The sequence below is a fragment of the Mesoplodon bidens genome (genome assembly GCF_964165515.1).
Source record: "Mesoplodon bidens genome assembly, chromosome: 15".
NCBI classification, from domain to species: domain Eukaryota; kingdom Metazoa; phylum Chordata; class Mammalia; order Artiodactyla; family Ziphiidae; genus Mesoplodon; species Mesoplodon bidens.
In genome coordinates, this window is record NC_138171.1 from 48606332 (window position 1) to 48632314 (window position 25983).

Consider the following 25983-nt stretch of genomic DNA (forward strand, 5'->3'; position numbering starts at 1 on the left):
TAAGAAAGTATATTCTATATGACTCACACCTGCATAAAAATATGCTAGAAGGAGAGGCTGCAAGAGAAGCTAATAAAAGTGTTTCTCCAGGAAGGCAGGAGGGAACAAAGTGCAAGGGAGTACGACTTCTCCATATATACCGCTGTAAAGTTTTGATGAAAGTAGAATACTTTCGTGTTTATCTGGGTACCACGAAACTCCCACAGCATGTACCAGCACACTGGGTAACCCAACAGCACCACCATGCCCCAGCTGCAAACAGAACGCCAAGAATTCCCGAGAGACAAAGAGGCGAGAAAGCCTTAAGTGGGATGACGTGGACTGAGATTCTGTGCACACGAAATGTGTGGAATGCTAGAAGCTGTAATTACACAGTTGAAAGGGGGACACTGTAATTTGGTGAAGATCTTTCATTATGTTGCCGGAGAAGAGAGTGAATAGTACTGATAACGCTGTGCGGATGCCCGCGTGCCTGGGGAATGGTTTGATACACCATGCCTGCTACTACCCCCGCCCCTTGGGCAAATAAGTAATTGTTCCATTTAAGGACAAGCTTCTGTTGTGTCAACTTTGGTAGAATATTTTTTAAATTAATTTATTTTTTTATTTTTATTTTGGGCTGTGTTGGGTTTCGTTTCTGTGTGAGGGCTTTCTCTAGTTGTGGCAAGCGGGGGCCACTCTTCATCGCGGTGTGCGGGCCTCTCACTATCGCGGCCTCTCTTGTTGTGGAGCACGGGCTCCAGACGCGCAGGCTCAGTAGTTGTGGCTCACGGGCCTACTTGCTCCGTGGCACGTGGGATCTTCCCAGACCAGGGCTCGAACCCATGTCCCCTGCATTGACAGGCAGATTCTCAATCAACCACTGCGCCACCAAGGAAGCCCAACTCTGGTAGAATTTTAAATATGATTTCCTGGGTTACAATCTGCACTGGAGTCAGTGTCTGTATTAGGGGTTAATTAATAGCCACGTTCAAACTTAAGGCCCAGCTCTCACAGTTATTACAATAGCTTTTGGACTCTGAGGTCAATTACTTAACCCTTTTAAGTCTTTGTTTCTTCATCTAAAAATGGGATAATGATAATATCTAATTCCTAACTTGATGGGAGGGTTCAATGCACTACTGCATGAAAACTGCGTAATAGTCACTGGTGGAAGTAAATATTTTTAAATGTTCACTGTTATTGTTAATTTTCTGTCCATATTCTTTGTCCATGTTTAAATTCAAGTTGGTTTCTTTCTAAATTATTTGTAACACGTTTCCTATACAATTTTAAAAAGAATATTAACCACTTATCTATGATCTATTCAGTAAATATTTTCCCAGTTTTTCATTTGCCTTTTAATTTTGTTGATGTTATTTCTTTCAACATCTAACACTGAAAGTGTATTTGTTTGTGTGTGTTTAAATAAAGTGCAATTTCTCCCTTTTCCTTATGGTCTCTGTCCCTGCTGCTGTATTTAGAAAGTCCTTCCCAGTATTTTCTTCATTCTCTTACAGTTTCACTTTCTACATTGAAATCATTATCTCAATGATTTCAATGAAATCCATTTTCAATTCATTTTCAGTGGAATTCATTGAGGGCAATGAATTCATTCAATGGAATTCATTTTCAATTTCAATTCAATGGAATTCATTTTAGCAGGAGCTTCTTGAAGAAAGGCCTTTATTTTTTCTTACTGTTTAGCAAGTTGTAACAACAAATGTATGGAATGCATCTTCTTGTGCTGATTTAAAATGCCTCGTTTATCATACACTAATTTCTCTTGTATCCTTTGTTCATTTTAAAGTTTCCTCTTATGCTCCACTGATCTGTCTCTTCACTAAGAGATGTGCCTCAGTACCATACTATTTTAATAGATCATAGGTTTATAATATCTTAGTACCTAAAAACATGCATTGTATACCCACCCACCCCTACCCCAGCATCACCATCCACTTTCAAAATTTTCTTGGTTATTCCCACCCACATATTCTTCCAGATTGTGTGGAAATGCCAATCTTAGTCAACCCTGCTTATTGTCCCTTCTACAAAAATTCCCACCTACAGCACCAGCTCAGTGGGCAGTAGAGCATCTGACCTCATGCTTCCTGCCAGCGCTGAATGGACCAAGGTCTGGTCAGTGACATGCAATTTATGAAGGAAGAACTAGGCCAATCAGAATTTGGAACAAGGAACGGTGCAGTGGCTGGGAGCTGAAGCTCAGTTAAAGGGGTGGGGTGGGGGGATGGAGAGAGAGAGAAAGGGGGGAAGGAAGTCACATGTAATTTGAGCCTTCCTTTATGTGCTTCCTGAAAAGTGTTGTGTTTTCTCCCCCCTAAACTCTTCTTGGTTGTCACTAATGTTAAGCTAGTCTTCTCCTTTCCAGGATTTATATGTTATTTAGACGAGTGATTTCAATTCATTAGCTAAGTCAGCGGTTTTTAACCTGGTCATGCCATCCTCCAGGGCATACATGCAAATCTCGCAGAGAGGTATTTCCAGGCCTCAGGGTGGGACTCACAGCCACGGAGCCACAATTTTACGGGGGTATTTTACGGGGGTACTGTATCCCTCAGATTTACACAGAACGTTTGGTGAAGAGCTCAGAGCTGGCAACACTGGGCCAGCTGTCCTGAGGGCAGCCCTGGGCTGGAGCCGAGTCCTGGCCACACCCTTTGGGTGGGGGACAGTGGTCCCCACCCAGCACACTTGCAACTGGCGGGTCCCTGCAGGCATCTGAGTTTGTAACTCCTGCCAGATCCCAGCTCCAACTAGTATAACCCACTGACTAGTATAACAGAGGCAGACCATAGGAAACAGCAACTGTGTGCATTCATGGAGCCTCAGGGAGAAGTGTAGACCCAGCCTCAGGTACAAGTGGGAGTCCTCATTCTCCCAGCAAACAGGAGCTGTCTTCCTTCTTCTGGAAGGCTGTGTGTGTGGACAAGCTAGCCCCAACTCTAAGTGGCTTCAAGGCCTCAGGCATTGGACATGCAGATTCAGCTCCAGTTTGGTGTCTGAGCTGGCAGGGGATAAGAAGCCACATCCCTTCCAGCAGGTGAGGCCTAGACCTGGTCGGGTGACCCTCAGCCTGGTATAGGGTGCAGTTCACCATGAAGAGGAGGTTTAGTGGGGTATTTAAAAGGTGAGGCTCCAGGGATGTCCCTGGGGGTCCAGTGGTTAAGATTCCATGCTTCCACTGCAGGGAGCATGGGTTAGATCCCTGTCAGGGAACTGGGATCCTGCACGCCGTGCGGCGCAGCCAAAAAGCTAAAAAATAAAATAAGACAAGAGGTGAGGCTCCATGTCAGGTTGCCTGGATTAAAGCCAGCTCCACCATTTACTAGCTGTGTCCCTTGGCCATAGCCTACACACTTCAGTTTCCTCATCCGTTAATCAGGGACAATAATGATAGTTATTTCCTGGGATTGTTATGGGGGGTGAATTAGTTAAAACTTTAACAGCTGCCTGACACAAAATCTCATAGGATTATGAGATTTTAATGAGTTAATATTTGTAAAGAGCTCAGCACGGTGCCTGGCACTTAGTAAACACTGTGCGTGTGGAATAACAATAAATAAATAAATAAATGTTTCTGCTTTCTAGATTTGTGAGGGTTCATGAAATCATGATTATATTGTGCTTAGCGCAGGGCCTGGCAGGTAGCACGCACTTGATCGATGTTAGCTTAAAATAAAAACTACATCTATGCTCTTGGCCAAGTCACTTCCATGCTCTGGTCTCAGTTCCCCCTTCAGAAAACAAGGGGGTTAAGCTGGGTATTCCCCAGGGGCCTTTCAAGCTCTGACATCCTCTGCCGTCCAGGCTGTTCACACAGCTCTGCCCCGCCTCTTCCTGTGAATTCACTGCTCAGAGCGTACAGCAGCCTCTCGGGGAACAGACACACTGCCACGGACCACACCGTTGCTTTATAAATAAACCCTCCATCAGCCACAAAACACACATACCCATCCTCTCCCCTCGCTGCCCCTCCTCCCCCGACAGTGCCATCAGCCAACAGAAGGAGGGGCACCTCCTCCCCGCGGTGAGTGCAGGTCGCCCAAATGCAGGACCAGGACATGGGGCTATTCAACTCGCAAAGATGCTGTCAGCTTGATTCCTGGACTCAGAGCACCGTGCTCAGCTTCCTGACTGCTCCCTCTGCCACAGAAGCCCTCGGCACTCCCAAGCCTGCATTTCAGAAGAGCAGAAAGAGCCCTTATGTAGAAGGACACGCAGAACACTGCTGAAGCGAATGCCTGTCAGGCCACCATCGGCACCTGGGACACCACAAGCCCACGTAGGTTCTGATCTTAATAGTCCTAACTCTGGGCACTAGAAACAAGGGTCCTAAACCATTAGGTCCATAGAGACAAGGAACCTAACTGAGGAAGACGAGTCCTGTGCATGCCGACCTGTCACCCTGTCACCAAGAACATCAGTGGGACACCACTCTGCTCAGCAGTCACTTGCCATGCACTGTCCTAGGTGGGGAGTGATCCAACAGCAGGCACTATCCCCACCTTCAGGGATTTCTAGATTCCAATGGGGGATGATAATTATTACTATTACTATTATTATTATTATTATAGTACACTTAAGTCCCCAACATATGAACAAGTTCCATTCCGAGAGCACATTCGTTAAGTGCAATTTGTTCGTAAGTCCAACAAAGTTAGCCTAGGTACCCAACTAACACAATCAGCTGTATAGTACTGTACTGTAATAGGTTTATAATGCTTGTCACACAAATAATACATTAAAAACAAACAAAAAATAAAGAATCTTACAGTACAGTACCTTGAAAAGTACAGTAGTACAGTACAACAGCTGGCATACAGGGGCTGGCATCGAGTGAACAGGCAAGAAGAGTTACTGACTGGAGGAGGGAGAGGAGGTGGGAGACGGTAGAAATGAAGGATCGTCAGCAACAGGAGACGGAGGGCAAGCTGCAATGTCACTCATGCCTGACGTTGATGGCACAGGTTCTGGTTCCTTGCCGGATTCAATTCTATCTACCCTCTTGAAAAAACAATCCAGTGATGTCTGGGTAGTAGCTCTTTTTTTCTCATCTTAGACGACGTAGTAGCACTGGATTGCACGCTGAACAGCTGCTGCAATCTTCATGTACCGTTCTACGTCCGGGTCCTGTGCCTCAAAAACTAACAGTGCCTCCTCAAATAAAGAAAACCCCCTTGCCATTTCCTGCATCGTGAATCTCTTCGGTTCTTCAGTTACTTCTTCTTCCTCTTGTCTCTCTTCGTCCTTTCTTAGCAGTACCAGCTACACCACTGCTGCTTTTACGCTTGCTTCCGGACATCCTGGGCTTGAAATAAAGATACTGTACTACTGTACTCTATACAGTACTGTAAAGTAAAGTACGCAAAAGCACAACCACTTGTAGAGGATGCACACACGTGACAATGTATGCCAGACACGTGAACTAACTTAGTGATTGGACATGCGAACGCACATTCGAATCTTTGACAGTTCACAACTTGAAGGTTCATATGTAGGGGACTTACTGTAACAGCTAACATATGCCAGGCACTCTTCTAAGAGCTTTACATATAATTAACTCATTTGACCCTCACTGACCTTGTACAATAGGTTTATTATCCTCATTTTACAGGGGAGAAAACTGAGGCACAGAGAAGTTAAGTAACTTGTTCAAGGTCACACAGCTGGTGACTTGGACCCAGATTCTAGGCTCTCTGTCATCCCATAAATAAATGTTAAGTGACCCTATGATGTGTCACAGCAAGGAGAGGTATATGGGGCTATAAGAGTGCAAAATAGGAGGAACAGACCTGGTCAGGGAGGTCAGGGAGGGCTTCCCTGAGGAGGTGAGCTGTGGCCTAGAGGATGAGTACAAGTCAACCAGGTTTTTTAACCTTAACATACATTAACATCAACTGGGAGGCTTTGAATCAACAGAGATTCTAACTTCATTTGTCTGCAATGGGCCCAGGCACCAGTATTCAGTTATAAAGCTCTGCAGATGTTTCAAACATGCAACCAGGCCTGAGACTCACTGAGTGCAAGGGCAAGAAGAGACAAGAAGTAGCTGGTAGAGGTAAGAGCAAGGCAAATGCCTAGTGGTGGGAGAGCTGTTAGGGAGGACAAGAGACTGAAGGAAGGAAGCTCAGGGGTGAGGAGTGAGGGGTCAGGAAGAGGCTGGAGGGACGGACGGGGCCACAGCATATGCAGGGCCTATGAGTAGGGTGGCCATATCATTTGTCTTCCAAAGGGGACTCTTGTGAGAATGGCGGGAATGGCAGGGGCCACAGATCCTTTGAGATTCCAATGCAACAGAATAAGCAGGTGTGTTTATGAGTAAGCTTGACATAGGAAGATGTATGAGGACCCTGTTAATAAGCCACATCAGAGAATCAACTTTGCCTCAAAAACAATGGGAAGCCACTGACGTGTTTTCAGCAAGGATGATGACAAGATCACATCTGGTCTTTGGAAAAATGACTCCACAGCAATACGGAAATGACAGGCTGATGAGACAGAGAGGAATCAGGGAATCAGGACAAGAGACTACTTACTGGTCCAGGGAGGGTGGGTGGAGCCTGGACTAAGGTCCTGTCTGTGGGGATGGAGAGAACTGGGTCACGCATATCATTTTGAAGAGCAGACTCTAGAGCCAGACCAAGTTCAAATCCATGTTCAAATCTGCTTATTCGTCATGTGACCTGGCAAGTCAGATGACTTCTCTGCCTCAGGCTCCTCCTCTATAAAATGGGCATACAAATAGTATCTTTCTCACGGGGTGAGGACTCAATGAGTTAGTGTATGTAAATCACTTAGAACAGAATCTGACATATGATAGGTGCTAGTGCAGGCACACACCGTTTCATTGCGCTTCGCTTTATTACACCGAAAAAGTATTGAGTTTCTTACAAATCGAAGGTTTGTGGCAACTCTGTGTCAATCAAGTCTATCGGTGCCATTTTTCCAACAGCATTTGCTCACTTCCTGTCTTTATGTCACATTTTGGTAATTCTTGAGATATTTTAAACCCTCCACCAGCAAAAAGATTATGACTCACTGAAGGCTCACATGATAGCTAGCATTTTTAGCAATAACATACTCTAAAATTAAGATATGTACATTGTTTTTTAGACATAGTGCTACTGCATACTTAATAGCATACAGTATAGTGTGAATGTAATTTCTATATTCAGTGAGAAATCAAAAAATCCATGTGGGGACTTCCCTGGTGGTCCAGTGGTAAAGAATCCGCCTTCCAGTGCAGGGGACACAGGTTCGATCCCTGGTCAGAGAACTAAGATCCCACGTGCCGCGAGGCAACTAAGCCCGTGCACCACAACTAGTGAGCTTGGGCGCCTCAACGAGAGACGCCATGTGCTGCAAACTACAGAGCCCACGCGCCCTGGAGCCCGCGCACCACAACTAGAGAAGAGAAAACCCACGTGCCACAACTAGAGAGAAGCCCGTGCGCCACAACAAAGAGCCCGCATGCCTCAACGAAGATCCCGCGTGCCACAACTAAGACCCAACACAGCCAAAAACAAACAAACAAATAAATAAATAATAAATCTTTAAAAAAAAATCCGTGTGATATTCGCATTATTGCAGTGGTCTGGAACCTAACCCACAATATCTCCAAGGTACACCTGTAAATGTTAGCGATAATTATTTAGGAGGTACAACAGGAGTTGGCAATGGAGAGAATATTAGGGTGGGGAAAGTCTGGGAACACAGGACAGGTCCCAAGAATTGACCTGTGCTCAGTAGAATTTTGGAGATTCACAGTTAAGAGGTAAAGAGGATCAAAGACAGAGAGTTGCTCGAGGAAGGGCTGAGACGCAGAATTAAGGAGCAGAGCCAGAACCTAGAGGCTGCGTCTGAAGGCGATAACAGGTCCAAGATTCTGAGTCAAGCAAACACATGACACGCAAGACACTGTTTTTTGTTTGTTTGTTTTTGTTTTTTGCAGTACGTGGGCCTCTCACTGTTGTGGCCTATCCCATTGTGGAGCACAAGCTCCGGACACGCAGGCTCAGCGGCCATGGCTCACGGGCCCAGCCGCTCCGCGGCATGTGGGATCTTCCCGGACCGGGGCACGAACCCGTGTCCCCTGCATCGGCAGGCGGACCCTCAACCACTGCGCCACCAGGGAAGCCCAAGACACTGTTTTAAGCTCTTTGCATAAACTAGCTTATTTCATACAACATCCCTAGAAAGTAGGTAGAGTATCACCCTCATCTTGAAAATGAAGAAACTGGGGAACAGAGAGGTTAAGTGACTTATCCAAAGTCACGCAGCCAGTAAGTAGCAGAGCCAAGATTTGAACCCAGGCAGACCGGCTCCAGAGTCCATACTTTTAATCAACAAGCAAGACCAGGCACCTGAGCCTGAACATTTCATTCTGCCCTCATCTCCAAACTACCACTGAAAGTACCAGAAGGAATTGTTTAAAAATAGGAGAATCAGGGCTTCCCTGGTGGTGCAGTGGTTGAGAGTCCACCTGCCGATGCAGGGGACACGGGTTCATGCCCCGGTCCAGGAAGGTCCCACATGCCGCGGAGCGGCTGGGCCCGTGAGCCATGGCCGCTGAGCCTGTGCATCCAGAGCCTGTGCTCTGCAATGGGAGAGGCCACAACAGTGAGGGGCCCGCGTACCACACACACACAAAAAAAATAGGAGAATCTATTTCAGCCCAGAAATCAGGGAAAGGTGCCAAGTAAATGACAAAACCTCTTGAAATCTTTTTCAATATATAGCAAAGGTGAGACTTGATTGAGAGAAGGGCAGCCTGGCCTGGTTCTCCTTATTTAAAAGAATGAAGAATGGCAAGGTCTGATGGGGGGTGGGGGGCAACTGAGCAAACACAGAAAGTCGAGTTAAATCCTCACCTTGCTGTCCCTGGCAGCAGCAGGCACTTGAAAAACATGTGGAATAATGAATAACCCCCTTGAAGATTGCAGGTGAAGCAAGTGACTAACGGACCCGATGCAGTTCCCACTAGACACAGAGAGTGCAAGGACAGCAGGGGGCGCTGCAGCAGCTGCTTCCTAATCAGGGCTCTGCCCCCGTCAATTTACAGCTCAACCACATGGCCAGGGAAAAGGGCCCTCTGCATACTTTGAAGCTCCCTGCCTTGGACTGTTGCTCCCTCCATACTCCCCAAAGAAGGCTGATTTGACTAAATCTATATTTTACCTCTCCCTTCATTGGCCGGGGCGGCAGGGGGGGTGGGAGCACGGGGTGGAGACACGACCTTCCACTGACAGTTCCCACCTACAGAGGTTATAAACTGGTGGTACACAGAACGAATCCAGTGCAAAAATATTTTTAAAGTATACCACACATGTAATTCTCGAATTATTTGTCAGCATCCACATTTGGGGGATTCAGGCATCTCCTGAAAAATTGGAAAATCTGGATCTTGGTCCTTTAAAGAACAGGAAATTTTTTTAAATAGAAAGCTGAGGGGCTTCCCTTGTGGCGCAGTGGTTGAGAGTCCGCCTGCCGATGCAGGGGACACGGGTTCGTGTCCCGGTCCGGGAAGATGCCACGTGCCACGGAGCGGCTGGGCCCGTGAGCCATGGCCGCTGAGCCTGTGTGTCCGGAGCCCGTGCTCCACAACGGGAGAGGCCACAACAGTGAGAGGCCCGGGTACCGCAAAAAAAAAAAAAAAAAAAAAAAAAAAGATAGAAAGCTGAGTAATGGCTGCCCCTTTAGGACAGCATGCACACACCCCAGATGGACACTCCCTGTTAGCACTCATTTACTGCCTGGTCCTGGCTGGCTTTGAAGTCAGACCTCCTGATAAATGGAATACTATGCATCCTTTCAAAGTCAGGTGGCCACAAACAAAACATTGAGGAAAGCAGCCAGACACTAGGGAGGGTCTCCTGTACAATTCCATTTGCATAGCGTTCAAAGCAGGCACTCTCTTTTCTATAGTGGCTGCACTATTTTGCATTCCCGCCAAGGGTGAGCAAGGGCTTCTCTATATCCTCACCAACATTTGTTGTCACTGGAGTTTGTTTTGATAATAGCCAGCCTGCCAGGTGTGAGGTCTCACTGTGGGTTTGATTTGCATGTTTTGGTGATTACTGAGCATTTTTTCATACACATGTTGCCCACTTGTATGTCTTCGGATGAATGTCTACCCAAGTCCTTAGACCATTTGGAGGTTCCTCAAAAAGTAAAAAATAGAACTACTATATGACCCAGCAATTCCACCTCTGGGTATTTATCCAAAATAATTGAAATTAGGATGTTTGAGAGACTTTAGCACTCCTATGTTCACTGCAGCATTATTCACCATGGTGAGGAAACAACCTAAATGTCCACCAACAGAGGAATGGATAAAGAAAACGTGGTATATACATACAATGGATTATTATTCAGGCTTAATAAAGAAAGAAATTCTGCAACATGGGATGAAATAAGCCAGACACAAAAAGACAAATACTGAGTAATTCCAATCATATGAGGTATCTAAAATAGTCATATCATAGAATCAAAGAGTGGAATGATGGGTGCTAAAAGCTGGGGTGAGGAGGGGAACGGGGAGTTACTCATCAATGGGCATAAAGTTCAGTTTCAAGATGAGTAAGCTCTAGGGACTTCCTTGGTGGTCCAGTGCTTAAGACTCTGCACTTCCACTGCAGGGGGCACAGGTTCAATCCCTGGTCGGGAACTAAGATCCTACATGCCGTGCAGTGCAGCCAAAAGAAACATTAAAAAAAAAAAAAAGTATGAGTGAGTTCTAGAGATCTGTACAACACTGCATCTACAATCAACAATCCTGTATCATACCCTTAAAAGTGTATTAAGAGGGTAGATCTCATGTTAAGTGTTCTTTTCCAAAATAAAATAAAAGAGTTCAATAAAATAAAGCAAGCAAGCAAATGGCTGTTGGCCTGGGTAGTTGTTACCTTGATGAAAGGGTTTGGAGGTGTAGGGATTACAAGGGAGCACAGAAGGGCTTCTGGGGTTCTGGTTACAGAGAAATGTTTGCTGTGTGAGAATTCATCAGGATGGACACTTTTCACGTATAATAAACAGTTTTCAAAAACTATATGACCAGCCCAGACTAAAGGCAGCACCTTTGAACCCAAATTCTAAATTCTTAGAAGAGGGAGTCTGATTGGTCCAGTTTGGGGCAGATGTCCACATGTATCTGGACCCAGCGGAACTGAGGCCATGGGTTCAGACAGCCTCTGGGAGCACAGATCTGGGAAAGCAGTTCTCAGAGGAAAGGGTTGTCTGCTTCAGTTAGATTTTCCAGGTGAACAGGGTTGAAGTAACAAAGCAGTTTGGGGTGCTGGATAAGCGCACAGACCCGGGGCCAGAGTGTCTGGGTGTGAATCCTGGCTCAACCACTCACTGGCCATGGAACCCTGGGCAGGTGCCTCAGTCTCTGAGAGCCTCAGTTTCCTTATCTGTAAAGTGAGATTGATAACAACGGGAATCACCTCATAGAGTGTAATGAAGAATAAAGAGATATTACATATAAAGTGCTTAAAACAGAATCGTATCTATGAATGTTAGTTCTTAGATATTATTATTTAAGTAAAATACTTGGACACCCTAGAATCCCAGACCACTGAAGTTGGGGAAGGACGGGCCTTCTGACTCCAGGACCAGCTCCTTTCACATCCCTCCAGGCTGCCTCTCTCCAGGGTCATCTGCCTTTGATTTCTCTATTTCCCCCAAGTCTGCAGCCTCCACAGGCTGAGGTCTTCTGGGAAATTCCCTTTATCAGGCTCTGAGGCTGGTCCCACCCCACAACCAGGAGAAGCCAAACTAACGCATAAGACAGGACATCCCCACCTCATTTAGTCCCACCACCTGCCCCCTTTGTGCAGGAGAGAAACAGTTGGTTCCCATCCCCCAGATGCTGCACACCGTGGATTTGCTTCTTCCTCCACAGCATGAAGCTCTGTGTCTTTGTGACAGTGAGGGACAGAGGGCTGTTGAGAAGCAATTCATTCTGACCTTTACATGTTCATTCTGCACTGTGGATGCCATCAGTGGCACATGGCAAATGGGAGCAGAAGAATCTGGTGGAATTCATTTCACAGTCAAAGAATTGCATTTTACCACATTACCATCATTTTTATTAGATTTTTGCCCCGACCAGCCCGTGGGAGGTGCCTTTGTATTTCCATTTTGTGACAAGCAAGATGGAAGCATGCCATGCTAAAAATCAGGCTAGACTTTTGAAACTCACCCTCTAAGATTCGGAAGAACCATTGGTGGTAAGAATATTAATTAGCACTTACTATGTGCCAGGCACAGCAAGAAGCCCTTAACATGGATTAACTCATTTAATCCTCACCTGAACCCTGTTAGGAGGGTGCTATCTTATCCTCTTCTTACAGAAGAGGAAACTGAGGCAGAGAGGTTGGGCAACTCGCCCAAGATTACTCAGCTAGTTAGTGGCAAACCTGGAATTCAAACCCCACCATTCTGGTTTCAGAACCACCCTACTATAGGACCTTTTGTTGGTTTCCAAACTTGGCTCCCCTGCAGAATTACCCGAAGGACTTCAAAATACAGACCGCCAGACCCTTGTCTGTAGCTCTTCAGGTGAGGTCTGTTCTTAACAGGTTATCCAAATAATCCTTAAGCATTCAACCTGTCTGTATTCTGCAAAGTAGCATTTAGAAATGGTAGTGGACATGTGTTGTTTTGATCTGCAAATATCTCTGCCTCCTTTTGGGGTTAGCAGGGGCTCAATTCTCCATCAAAAAGCCATCCAACTCCCACTGTATTTAGTTCCCTAAAGAGGGAACACTTTCAAGTCCCAACCAAGGGCTGGTTAGGTAACTTAAGCTTCACCACATAATGTCTCTCCTTCCGGAATTTGAATTTAGGGACAAAACAACACAAGAACCAAAATCAAATACAACTGGTCTGGTTGTTTGGGAAGGTTTCTTCCAATTCTCTAAAGTACATTATACCCTTTTCAATAAATTTCTTTATAACAAGCTAACTCAAGGTCGTTTCTGTTGCATGCAACCAAACAACACTAATTAGTAAAAGAATAACCAACTTGGGAGGAAACTCACACCTACCACAGATATCACCTCTACAGCATCCGTGACAACTGGTCTTTGCTCTACTGGGAGGGGAGCTAATATCCGTATACAGGAACCAGGTGGTCAGTTTGGGCTGTTCTTCCTTAGCCTGCACAGATGGTCCTCAGTCCTGATTCTGTCCTTTGAAGCTATACAAAAAATCTATACAGTAGCTCTTTAAATGTTTAATGACAGCCTAGCCTTTGAGCTATCCAGGCCAACCCTCAGAGTGCATCCAGCCCCCTTGTAAGGCGTCCTTTTGCCCTTTGGAACATACACCTGGTTATTGAGCACTTTTGTTGTGAATGTAGAAGTTATAGACTGCAGGGTTTAGTAGTAAATACTAGTCCTGGTGCACTGCCAGATTTAGATAGGTAATAGATAAATGAGAGAGATTGTGTGTGTGTGTGTGTGTGTGTATGTGTGTGTGTATCTGTACTGTTTAGGCTGATCTGCCCCTAATATAATTTGTCCTTGAGAGTTATAGATGAGTTTTGCCCTCAGGTGATGATGAGATCTTACCATGATGCCAAGAGGGATATTCAACCTTAACTGTTGCTTCACCTCCTGGAAGGAGTCAGACAGTCCTGGAGCATCATCAGAACTGAACTGTGGGGTGTCCCTGCTTGGGGTTATGAAAGACTACACAACCCAGGCTTTGAGAAGAGTGCAGTTGACTGTTATGTTGCTTTTCCTGAGCCAAGGAGACCAGACAATGCTGTAAGAGGAGGTGGGCCCTTCCTCTGATGATAGGGATGCTCTACTGCCACTAGTGCTCAGGCAGGGAATGGGTGGGGCCTGGACTGGCAGAGCTAGGATTTCCCTCCTCTGGGGCCAAAGGTGAACTGACCAGCAGGGGCCAGAATCTTACCAAGAACACCTGAAGATTCCCATTTGGAGGACTAAGCTGGTTCCCAGCTGATGGAATATATTAAGAGTAACCACATCTAGGGACTTCCCTGGTGGCCCAATGGTTAAGACTCCGCACTTCCACTGGAGGGGGTGCGGGTTCTATCTCTGGTTGGGGAACTAAGATCCCGCATGCTTTGTGGCCAAAAAACAAAACAAACAAAAAAAAGAGTAACCACATCTAGAAGCAACTATAATTGCTTACAGTTATACCCAAGCCTTCGCTCAGGTTTGATTTTAACCAAATTAAGCAGGAAGGCTGAGTCCATGCTGGAGGTGAAGTGGCACCAAAAACAAGACTATATTGTAGAAACCAGTTACAGAAGTTCCCAAAGTGACCTTCAGAGTTCTGCAGGCAGCAATCTGGAATAAAACACTGAGCAGAACTGACAAGTGGCCACCAAAATGTGTTTAGGAAATGTGGTCTTGTGTTTTTCTACATGTGTGTGTTTTTTGTATATTTGTTGATATATCATACCATACATGTCCTTTGTTGTCTGCTTTCTTCATTCATAATGACTATATAGTCCCATGTCAATAACATTTTAATCACTGTGACTTTTTATTGAAGTATAATTGACATACAGTAATGTACAGATTTTAAGCATACAGCTTCATGAGTTTTGAAAAATGTGTGCACCTGTCTAGGCACCATCCCAATCAAGACATAGGACATTTCCGTTACCCCAGACATTGTGACATTTTAATCACTGTACAGCATCCCATCACATGGATATGTTTTACTTACAAAAACCCTAACTGGAAGTCATTCAGGTTGTTTCCAATTTTTCATTAGTATTAAATACTGAAACAATGAATATCAATTTAGCTAAATATATACACATATTCTTAAATAATTCCTTAGTAAAAATTCTTAAGCCAAAAAGGTCATTAACAATTTTGGTACATATTGGTAATATTCTCTGGAGAAAGATTAGACTAATTTACACACACTGGTGAGTATGTGAATTAGTCTAATCTTTTCCCCTCTTCCTCCTGTTTATGCTTTTTACTTTGAGTCCTATTTCTTTTGATATTATTATTAAGGCCCTGTTTTATATGCATGTGTGTTTTGGGGGTATATCTTTGCCTCTTTTATTTTTAACCTAATAAGTTTCTCTTGTACAATGCCTAGAATTATACATTTATCCAGTCTGATAAGTCTTTTCCTTTTAGTAGAGAATTTACATTGGGTTAGGTAACTGAAATAAACTGAAATGTATACTTCCTAGATTTCACAGTTCCTTGCTGGCTAATTTTTATCTTTGTTTTTATATTTTGTTATATTGACCAAAATGTTCTTTGTTATTTTTATCTCTAGATTGCTTCTTTCACACTAAAAAAAGTCTATTTGAACCAATATGTCTATGCCAAGAATTAAATAGTATTAAATATTTTATTTAGGATCTTTAAATTTAGACTCTAAGTTTACTATAGTTTTAGTTTTGTTTTAATTAACGAATTAATTATTTTGGCTGTGCTGGGTCTTAGTTGCGGCACGCAGGATCTGCGTTGCGGCATGTTTAGTTGCAGCATGCGAACTCTTAGTTGCAGCATGTGGGATCTAGTTCCCCAACCAGGGATCGAACCTGGGCCCCCTGCATTGGGAGCACAGAGTCTTACCCACTGGACCACCAGGGAAGTCCCTAATTTAGTTTTTTATGCCAACTTTATTGGGTTATGCCGGTTACCATGGTCAAGGTAGCTTATAATAATAAACTGTGGCAGCTATTAATTTTGTCAGCTCCTCAAAGTTTCCCATCCCCTCTTCTTATAACTTACATCGCTCTCTGAGCCATAGGGATGCTATGTGATCCAGGCCTGATAAACTGTAAAGAGTTCATTCCCTTAACAACTGAGGACCAACCAATCAGAACCCTTTCCTGAGACTGATTATGAATACAGGAAGAAAGAAGGCCACTTCTTCCTCTAGGGTTTCCATCCTTTCCTGGGGTCAACTACAACCAGGCTGACAGACATATTTACAGACATGTTCTGTCTACAGTAGGCACAAATGAGGCAAGGACAAATCAGTCAGGATCCCAAAAGGAAACAAATGGCATATTGAAATTAAGAGAGTTTAAGGCAGGTTTCATGAAAGGACTGTTTAGAAAGGTGTGGGCATGGTGTTGAGAAACCATGAGGGAGAGTGCAGTAAATGGGGGCAATTAAGAGCAAAGGGACAAGGGAAGAGAGTAGCTCCTGGAACCCAAAAGGAGAGAATTGTGTAGAGGTGACTGCCGTCAGAGGAGCAGCAACCTTCAAAGAGCAAAGCCAAGAAGACCTCATGATAAATACCCTGGGCTCACCCTCCAATCTCCTATCAGTCCCTCCCCTTGAGTCAGAGGGTAAGGGAACCCCAACGGATGCAGCCCTTACAGGTCAGTCTTTCAGGGAGAAAGCAGAGAGGATCTGGAAGGACAAATGAGACAGCTGGCACAGCCTGCAAGGGCCAGTGTGGTAGACTACAAAATGGCCACAAATCTCCCCTTCCTGTACGCATCTCTGCAGTGCGACTTTGCAGGCCCTCCCATCCAGAGGTGAAGTCTATTTCTCCACCTCTGAGTCTGGTCTTGGCCATAACCACTGTGACACAAATAAAAGCTTGAAAAACACCTGTGCTTTGGGGATTTCCCTCTCTTGCTGTGCTTGGAACCCTGAGACCAGTGTGTGAAAGAGCCTAAACTTGTTTACTGGAGGAAAAGAGACCACGTGGAGGAGGAATGAAGTGTACCAGCCAACAGGCTGCCAAGTGTCAGTCATGTTCCTGAGGCTATCCAAGGTGATCCAGCACCAGCCAAGTCACTAGCTGACCAAACACATGAGAGAGCTCAGCGGTGATCAGCTGAATAGACCCAGATCAGAAGAATGACCAAAGCAGCCCACCCAATCATGAGAAATAATAAATGATTATTGTTTGAAGCCACTAAACTTTGGAATGGTCTGTTACACAGCAAAGCTAACTGATACAGCTGATAATGAGAAAGCATCTTGCAAGTACTGGATCCTCAGTTCCAGTGTCTGAGGCCCTTGTCTCTGAAGCTCTTACTCCTTCTCAGTGTCCTTCCCATGAGCCGATCTCTTTTCTTAGTGCCGATTTGAGTTGGATTTATCTCATTTTCATTTTTTTAAAATTGTGAAGGTTTACTTTTTCTCTGTAATTTGATACAGTTTAAAATGAACAGATTAGGTATAAAATAAGCCACAAGGATATATTGTACAACAAGGGGAATATAGTCAATATTTTATAATAACTATAAATGGAGCATAACCTTTAAAATTGTGAAGCACTATATTGTATACCTGTAACTTACATAATATTGTACATCAAAATATACTTCAATAAAAAAAGTAAAGCATGTCAAAAATAAAGAAACATAAAGATATTTTAAGGCTCACTGTTATGAAAATCAAAATAAAATAAAATAAAATGAAGAGAAATCCTTCATATTCTTCTAAAGTTGAAAATAATTTACCCATGAAGCCTATTATTCTGGAGCTCTGGGAGAAGAAAAGCTTCTTGGGCTTTTATGAAAAATCAGGATAGAATAAAATAAAATGAAGAGAAATCCTTCATTCTTCTAAAGTTTAAAATAATTTACCCATGAAGCCTATTATTCTGAAGCTCTGGGAGAAGAAAAGCTTCTTGGGCAATGTTCTCATTTCTCTCTTGATTATTCTCCTGTTATGGTTTTCAATTTCTTCTTGAGACAAAATTGCCAATTTAAAATTTCCTAGAAAATCATCCATTACAACCAGATTTTCAAGCCCATTAGCATTTTTATATGCATATTCTTTTTAATGTATAAATATAACATTCTTTTAAATTTTTCTTTTATTTCCCTTTTATTAAATCTTCAACATCTAATACATGATTTATCATTTTAATATATTTCTTCATAAAATAAGACTTGATTAAGAAACACAAAAGGATACACTCAACATTACTGCCCGTGTCTTTCACTGACTGATTTAGTGATGGAATCAGGAGGGCACAGGGCATAACAGTGAGTTTTATTCAGTACCTTGATATGAATGATAAGAAATTATTATTTCTAAAACCATAAAATGTTGAAGACATTATCTTCAGACAAACCAGCTAAAGAGTCCTTTCGTACTTTTGTACTGCCTGGCACAGAGCCTCTGCTCAACAAAGTTAGCTATTATTATTACCTATTATTCCTTGGCAGGTCCCTTCTTGAGTAGGAGAGACTCTTCCAAGGATTAATAATAATTTAGAAATCATTTACTGAGTGCCTTCTTTGTGCCAGACACTATTCTGGACGTGGTTCAAGCAGACTCTCATTGAATGCTCACCAAAAAAAAAAAAAAAAACTATGACATACGTACTATTTTCCCCATTTTAAAGATATAAACTAAGGGTCACAGAACTGAAATTATTTTACCAAGATCAATGGAACCGTAAACGTCAGCACTGGATTTTGACACTGAGGTTTTCTGGCTTCAAAGTCTAGGTTCTTTTCTCAGCATTGCACCATAGAATTTGAGGTTTTGTGTAAAGTAACGGAAATGGAAACAGTCATTATGTCCTAAGGGAATGATCTGGGTGGAGGCATGAACAGAATTATCAGTATATCCCTGATTAGGGAGGTAAGTAGAGCAATGGAGCTGCCCTCAGCTACCTGCACCAGGGGCTTACAAGGGCACTTGTGCTTAACACTTTCATGCAATGACTCCTTAATCCATTTGCTGTTAATCCTTTTGTTGTGGTTGTAGTTAACTCTTTTTCATTTTAAGGATTTTTAAAAATTTGTTACAACAAATCTATGTGGTTGGTACTAATATCCCAGTTTATGGATAAGGAAACTGAGCCATAGAGAAGGAAAATGACACACCCAAGGTCACCTCATGAGTAACTGGCAGAGTCAGAACCTGAACTCAGGTATGACTGACTTCAGAATCCACACTCTTAACCACCATTGTCTCTGGGCATGATCCTTAAATTGCCCAACTTCCCATTCGTAGCTGGAGGGCACTAAGTCAGCCAGGGACCTGGGGCAGGCAATAAATGAGGTCTGTTCTCCTACTGAGGCCACCTGTGACTCTTTGAACTACAGTGAGACCCACAGGTCTTTTATGAAGTCCAGTGTGATGGCTTCCAGGGATTCTGTTCCACAGTGGTTCCTTGGGTCAACAGGACCTGCAGTAGTTTGACCAGAGATTCTTTCCCCTCAATGAAGAGTGAAGTCTATTTCTTTACCACTTGAATTTGGGCTTGACCATGAGACTACTTGATCCAGTGGTACATTATCAAACATGGTGCACAGGCTGAAAAAGCACTGATGCACTGGGACGCTTGGAACCCTGAAACCTCATGTGAACAAGGCAGAGCTGGCCAGCTAGAGGATGAGAGGCCATGTGGAGGAGAGCCAAGGCACCCAGGCCACCAACCAGCTCACTGCCAGTCATGTGAATGGGGCCATCCTAGATCATCCAGGCAACAGACATCCATAGACACAAGCGAGAATCCCTTAATTTTTGTGCCCAAGACAAGTACCTCACTTGACTCATCCTAGTCCCAGCCCTCAGAGACAAGTCCTCTCTTTCTTGTTCTGAGAAGATCTCTCAGGACACTGTGTATGTGGTCAGTATTCTAAGTGCTGGGTAACTGTAATGTCCATATGTAATGCTTACGGCAATACCAGAGACTTGGTCTCCCTGAGAGGTCGAAGAGACAGCAGGATTGAGCGTTTCCAAGCAGATGAGACCAAGAACCAGGAGGATGCCTACAGATGACCAGAAGTACCACCCAGGAACTCTGCTGTGTTTTGAGGTCCTCCAGTGGTGGGTGCCCCTACGTATTGCCTGTTCCCATGGGCACTGAATGGTTGGGTCAGTAGCTGGGTTCACTGGGACAAAGCCTGGTTCATAAAATTCCCTCAGGTAGCCTAATATGTCATGATGGAGACCTAGAAGGATGCCAACCACACAAAGATCTACTAATATCCAGAATATTCCCTGACTCAGACTGGACTTGGAATAGCAGAACGTAGAGGACAGAACCTAGCACATTCCCTTTTCACGGATGGAGACTGTGCTTTTCTACTCCATGAGCTTGCTGCATGCCAGCTCCTCCAAGGTCACAAAGGAGGAAGGCACTCCTCCATACCCCAGAGAGCCTGGCCAGGTCGGCAAGTAGGTGTGGCCAGATCTTTAATCATGTCTCCACCCATGGACAGAAAAAGGTCAATGAACCAAGTCAAGCCAGTTCAGGAGTCTGGACCAATTCATCATTCTCAGTGCCAACCAGCCTTCTTGGAACTGTGTCCAGAGATAGTATCATTTCAAGTAGGCTGCCAAATCCTATACATGCTGGCTGCAGGCAGTACTGCCTGCTCTCCCCATGCCCAAGGCAATGAACGTCTACATGGCTCCATTCACAAAGAGCAGGGTCTCCTACAACTTATGGAGCCTTCACACTCCTAGGAAGGACAATTGCCAGGTGGCAGGCAGAGGACCCATTCATTCTTCAGACATATTTGGTAGACATCTGTCCTTGCCGTCTGCCCAGCATGTATTCACTGTAATTCATTAGCACTGTCATTATCATCTTCACATACGTACCAGACACTGTCTTATATGTATACACTGGATACTCGTAGCAAAGTTATAAGGTAGGGTTTTATTCATTTTCAGCTGAGGAATATAAAGCACAAGGGAGTTAAGTACTCTGCCCAAGGTTACACATGTCTAGGCTCCATCCATAGCCTATGATTTTTTTTTTTTTTTTTTCGGTAGGCGGGCCTCTCACTGTTGTGGCCTCTCCCCTTGCAGAGCACAGGCTCCGGATGCGCAGGCTCAGCAGCCATGGCTCACGGGCCCAGCCGCTCTGCGGCATGTGGGATCTTCCCAGACCGGGGCACGAACCCGTGTCCCCTGCATCGGCAGGCGGACTCTCAACCACTGCGCCACCAGAGAAGCCCCATAGCCTATGATTTTAAACAGTCCACAATACTGCTTCTCTAGTTCTCCTCTGAGGGACCACCTCTCCCCCACTCTCAAATCATGGGGTAGGCACACCGGCCCTCCTCGCCAGGAGTAAGCACATAACCAGGTCTGCCAATCAGCATAACCATCCTCTGGTTACATATGATCCAGGGTCCAATGAGACTTTAGCTCTTGTCACTGGAACTGCAGCACTGATAAGACATTACGACTAAAGGTACCACAGCCATCATGCTCTCGTTAGGAGAAAAATCTTCTTGAAACAGAAACCAGGACAGAGGAAGGCTGGGCCAAGACATGGAGAAAGAGATTCCTGAAGACCTCATTTCGGCCCCTTGATTCACTATGTCTGAAGCCAGTCTACCCTTGGAGCTTTTCAGTTTCAGGGACCAAAATTTCCCTTTTCACATAAAACAGTTTGAGCTCTTTCTATCTTAGGCAACATAAAAAGTCAATGAATAAAGACAGGATATGGGAAACACCATCCTCTTGGCTGCTCTTTGAGTACCAAGCCTTGGTCTGCATGAACATTCAGAGCTGCATAATGGAGCCATGCTGTCCCCCCAATCTTCCCTGTCTGCTTTCCTGGGGACAAGAGATGGAATTGCACTAAAAGGGTCAGGGAGTGTGATCTGAGAGAACATGAAGAATGGTCCCATCTTTGTCTCTGCAAACAAGCCTGTGAGGGCTTTGATTGTTCTCTGTGGCCTGGAGTTTTTAAACCCAAGTACCACAGTCTCCAAGCAAAGCAACTTCAGTATTAGCTCTAGAGTGTGTGTGGTATGCCCCTGATTTGCAGCAAAATGGCAGATGACCACTTATAGAAGGCCAGCAAGAACATATGCAATAACAGAGGTAGTTATCACCACCCACTTCAAGCAACCTCAGGTCAGCTGTCAAGTCTAAGGGACCAGGACAGGACTAGTGGGAGACAAAGCCAATGCGGAAAATTCCAGGAAGGTGAACCAAAGCAGGAACAAAATAAGAGAACCAGGGGTGACAGCTGCACAGAGGGTACACTGAACGCAGTTCATGACTGGGCCAATGGAAGAGTGTGCATGGTGGAAGGTCCAGGACAGTTTCAGCTGCATGGAAAAGAATAACGCAAACAGTGAGACTTTACCAATAAGAGGTGCTTCTTGTCTCACATACAGAGTCTGGGCATAAGAGAACTCAGCGTTGGCTCAGCAGCTCACCAATGTCATCGATGACCCAGGTCCCTTCAACTCTTCCACCCTGCCATGCTCAGGATGTCAGCTGTGTCTCCCTCATTGACTCAAAGGGTTGCCACAACTCCGTGCATTATATCCTCCCACAAAAATATCCAACAGAACAAAGTAAGGAGTGTCTTCCCTTATCAGAAAGGAAAGTCTTCCTAGAAGCCCTGCCCAGACTTCCCTGCAGTTCCCACTGAGCAGAATTGGGTCACATGCTCACTCGCTAGCTACAAGGGAGCCTGGGAAAGCAAGTATCAGGCATCTTCAACTTTTAGCGTGAGAGGTGGCCTCTGCCAGAAAAAGAGTGGGGGTTAGGAATGGCTGTTGGGTAGGCAATTCACATGGTACCCCAAACTTTTGGTAAACTTGCACCAAGACTTTGTCATATCCTTAGAGCACTCACACTGTCATTCACTTAATATTTTCCTTGAGTCAATTTATCTTTTGTTTAACCTAACTACCTTTACCTAGATAGGAAATTTTATATCCCCACCATAAATGCAAAACTATTACTAGACACATTTTCCAATCCATATAAAAATAAATACATAATGATCAAAACAAAAATTGCCAGGTTTACCCAGAAGCATCCCTTGTCCCACCAGCAGTAATCATACTTTGGGGTGCACAGTAGCAGGGTAAGCTCACTTCTTCCTAATTCTTGGGCCCTAGTACAAAAAATTCCCTACCAAAGAGCTAAAAAGTACACTGTAAGGTACCATCCTAACTACCTTTTTATAGTAGCCATAAAAATTTAGCCACTGCCCACCACTCTCATGCCTCAGCCATAAACATGAAGACATTTTGCAGAATCACAGTAGGGAAACTAGCGGGTTTCTTGAAGTCACACACCCCTCTCAAAATGTTTTGTTTTGTTTTGTTCTTTCCCGTTAAAATGAAAATAGTCTCAGAAGCTATAGGACCATGACATCCTGACTTTTTTGTCTCAGTGTACGCACAGTTACCCAAAAGGATGCATTGACTGTGGACAGAGGGAGGTGACCAGGGCCCGTTACTTACATCGGAGGCTGGACCCTTGTCAGCTCCTGGGCAGGAAAAAGTGACAAACTCATGGCACCGCTTGTGCACGACAAAACAGCAGACTGCAAAAGAGAAAATAAGGGTAGGAGTGGGGGAAAAGGAAAGTGGAGAGTAGGGAAGGAGGGGAAGAGAGGAAGAAATAGTTAAACCTGGACTTCACGACAAGTAAAGGCTTTATACCAAAATAAACAATGCCTTCAGCTTCTGCACCTTGTCTTTTATTGAAGTCAAACTCTTGGGTACACCGATGTTACAACTTGCAAATTACTTCGCTTGCAATGTTAACTAGGGTTCAAAAGATCACATATGCTCAAAATTACACACCCCTGAAGATCGCTTAAGTTGTATGATCTTCCACTACTTTTGGAACAGAATGTTGTTTTTCAGATCGGGCACCACAGGAAGCTGTTGGCTTGTGTTTAGGTCCATAACGCTTATGAAGTATGTACATTTAATCACTAGAATCACACTTAGAGAGATGTGCATAATGTGAAGGGCATGTAGAAAAAGAGTGAGCAGGAACGGCGGACCCACACCTGCATCTCACCCAGGAGCAACTGTCAACTAAGTGGAAAAAATAGGCTACATGTTTACATTGTTACTTTAGCAGTTTGAAGCCAAATGTGTACATACATATATGTAAATTTGTATGCGTTAAACGCTCCACTATTTGGGGACCATATTACTTAGCGGGAGGGACAATTAGAGAATACATACAAAATAAAACTATTTTTTGGTGTTGTTCAAATCTATTTTTATAAACTCTAGACTGTGGACTCCTGGAGGATGGGCACCATGCTCAGAATCTTTCTAAAGGACATTCTCAGTAAATGAAAACAGGACAGGAAACCTCAAGGTTACCACTAGTGATATAATGGACCTGGGCAACAATCATCAATGCTGCCAACATCAGAAAAAGACACTACCTGCCTGCTGATGAAAGTACTATGAAGAATCCTGCCACCTGTGAAGTATTCTTGCCAAAATAATCACACCTGAATCAGTTCAAGAATCTTCATCCAACTACCAATTTACCACAACAAGTGACAGAGATGCATTTTAAATGACACCACAGAGAGGCAATGAGAAAAAAAAATTAAATACACAAGAATGTGGTAAGCTACAAGATGTTTTTTCAACAAATAAGCTGGAAGAGGACAGGAGAGCATCTGTCCTCTTCTGGATGATACTGTAGCGATGGCTGCATTTAGAGAATATATAAAACAAAAAGTGAACCCTAGTATAAACAATGGCTTTTAATTAATAACGATGTATCACTATTGGCTCATCAATTGTAACAAATGTACCACACTAATGCAAGATTCTTTACAAGCACTGTACATATATTATTCATTTAATACTCGTAACGACTCTAAGGCATGCCATTTCATTTTTTTTACACTTTTTTTTTAATATTCTTTTCCATTATGGTTTGCCATAGGATATTGAATATAGTTGTCTTCATTTTTTTAATTGAGATATAATTGATATAACATTATATTAGTTTCAGGTGTACAACATAATGATCCTATATGTATATACATATATATATATATATATATATATATATATGACCATAGCAAAATGATCATCACTGTAAGTCAACATCCATCCATCACCAAAAATAGTTATAATTTTTTTCTTGTAATAAGCTCTTTTATCTACTCTCTTAGCAACTTTCAAATATACACTACAGTACTATTAACTATAATCACCTCGCTATATATTACATCCACAGAACTTATTTATTTTGACCACTTTCACCCACTTCACTCACTACCCACCCCCGCCCCCCGGCAACCACCAATCTGTTTTCTGTATCTACAAGTTCGCTTTTTGTTTTTGGTTTGGTTTTGTTTTTGTTTTAGATTCCACATATAAGTGAGTTCATATGGTGTTTCTCTTTCTCTTTCTGATTTATTTCACTTGCAAATGTTAATAATAGGGGGAACTAGGGTGGAAAGGGGGTTGAGGGAGTAATATGGAAACTCTGTATTTTCCAATCAATTTTTCTATATGCCTAAAACTGCTCAAAACAACAACAAACAAACAAACAAAAATGGAAAACTGCAAGAGGAAAGTAGGAGGGCAGAGGAGAAACATTCAAAGAGATTTAAGAAACATATCAACTAAATGCAATATGTAGACCTTGTTTGGATCATAATTTAAACAAACTAATAGTTTTTTTAAATTATGAGACAATCAGAAAGGTGGGTATATTCACTTTTTGATGTTATGAGAGAATCATTGTTATTGATATTAGGGAATTATAATTTTTGATGTAATAATGGTATTATGATTATTTTTGTTAAAGAATACTTACCTCTAAGAATACATCCTATAATCTTTATGGATAAGGTGATTCTATTCAAAATAATTCAGTGTGACATAAAGGAGATAGAAAGGGGAGGGTTATAGATGGGGAAAAAATTAGTCTTGACTGATCATTACTGAACCTGGCTGATGGACACAGAAGGATTCATTATACTAATCCCTCTACTTTTATGTATATTTTCTATAATAAAAACATTTTAAACGCTCGTGGTTTAAAACAAGAGTTCCAAAGGGGCCAATTTCTTTCTCCTTTGTTTTCTCCCCTTTCTGTTTTAGTATTTACTGTATTTTATAAATAATATATGCTTTGTATGAAGACATTTGTGTCAAACAGTGTGTTTGTGCTGTGTATGTGGGGGGGTGGTCCCTCTCTGTGCCTGTATATCTGTGACTGCTGAGAGAAATACATGAGCAGTGGCCAAAAAATGCCACTGATGGTTATCTCTGGGCAGTAGGACAACAGA

At 43.5% G+C, this 25983-nt stretch overlaps 1 protein-coding gene across 2 annotated transcripts in view; it reads right to left on the reverse strand.

The window, feature by feature from the left end:
- The window catches only part of PRKCB (protein kinase C beta), a gene marked incomplete at its 5' end in the record, with an annotated part of 314098 nt that overhangs the window by 155679 nt on the left and 132436 nt on the right, over positions 1–25983 (reverse strand). For both annotated transcript variants that reach the window (XM_081257427.1, XM_081257426.1), the window contains one exon: positions 23165–23247. In XM_081257427.1, the coding sequence (XP_081113553.1) occupies positions 23165–23247 (83 nt within the window). The remainder of the gene's footprint in view (positions 1–23164; positions 23248–25983) is intronic.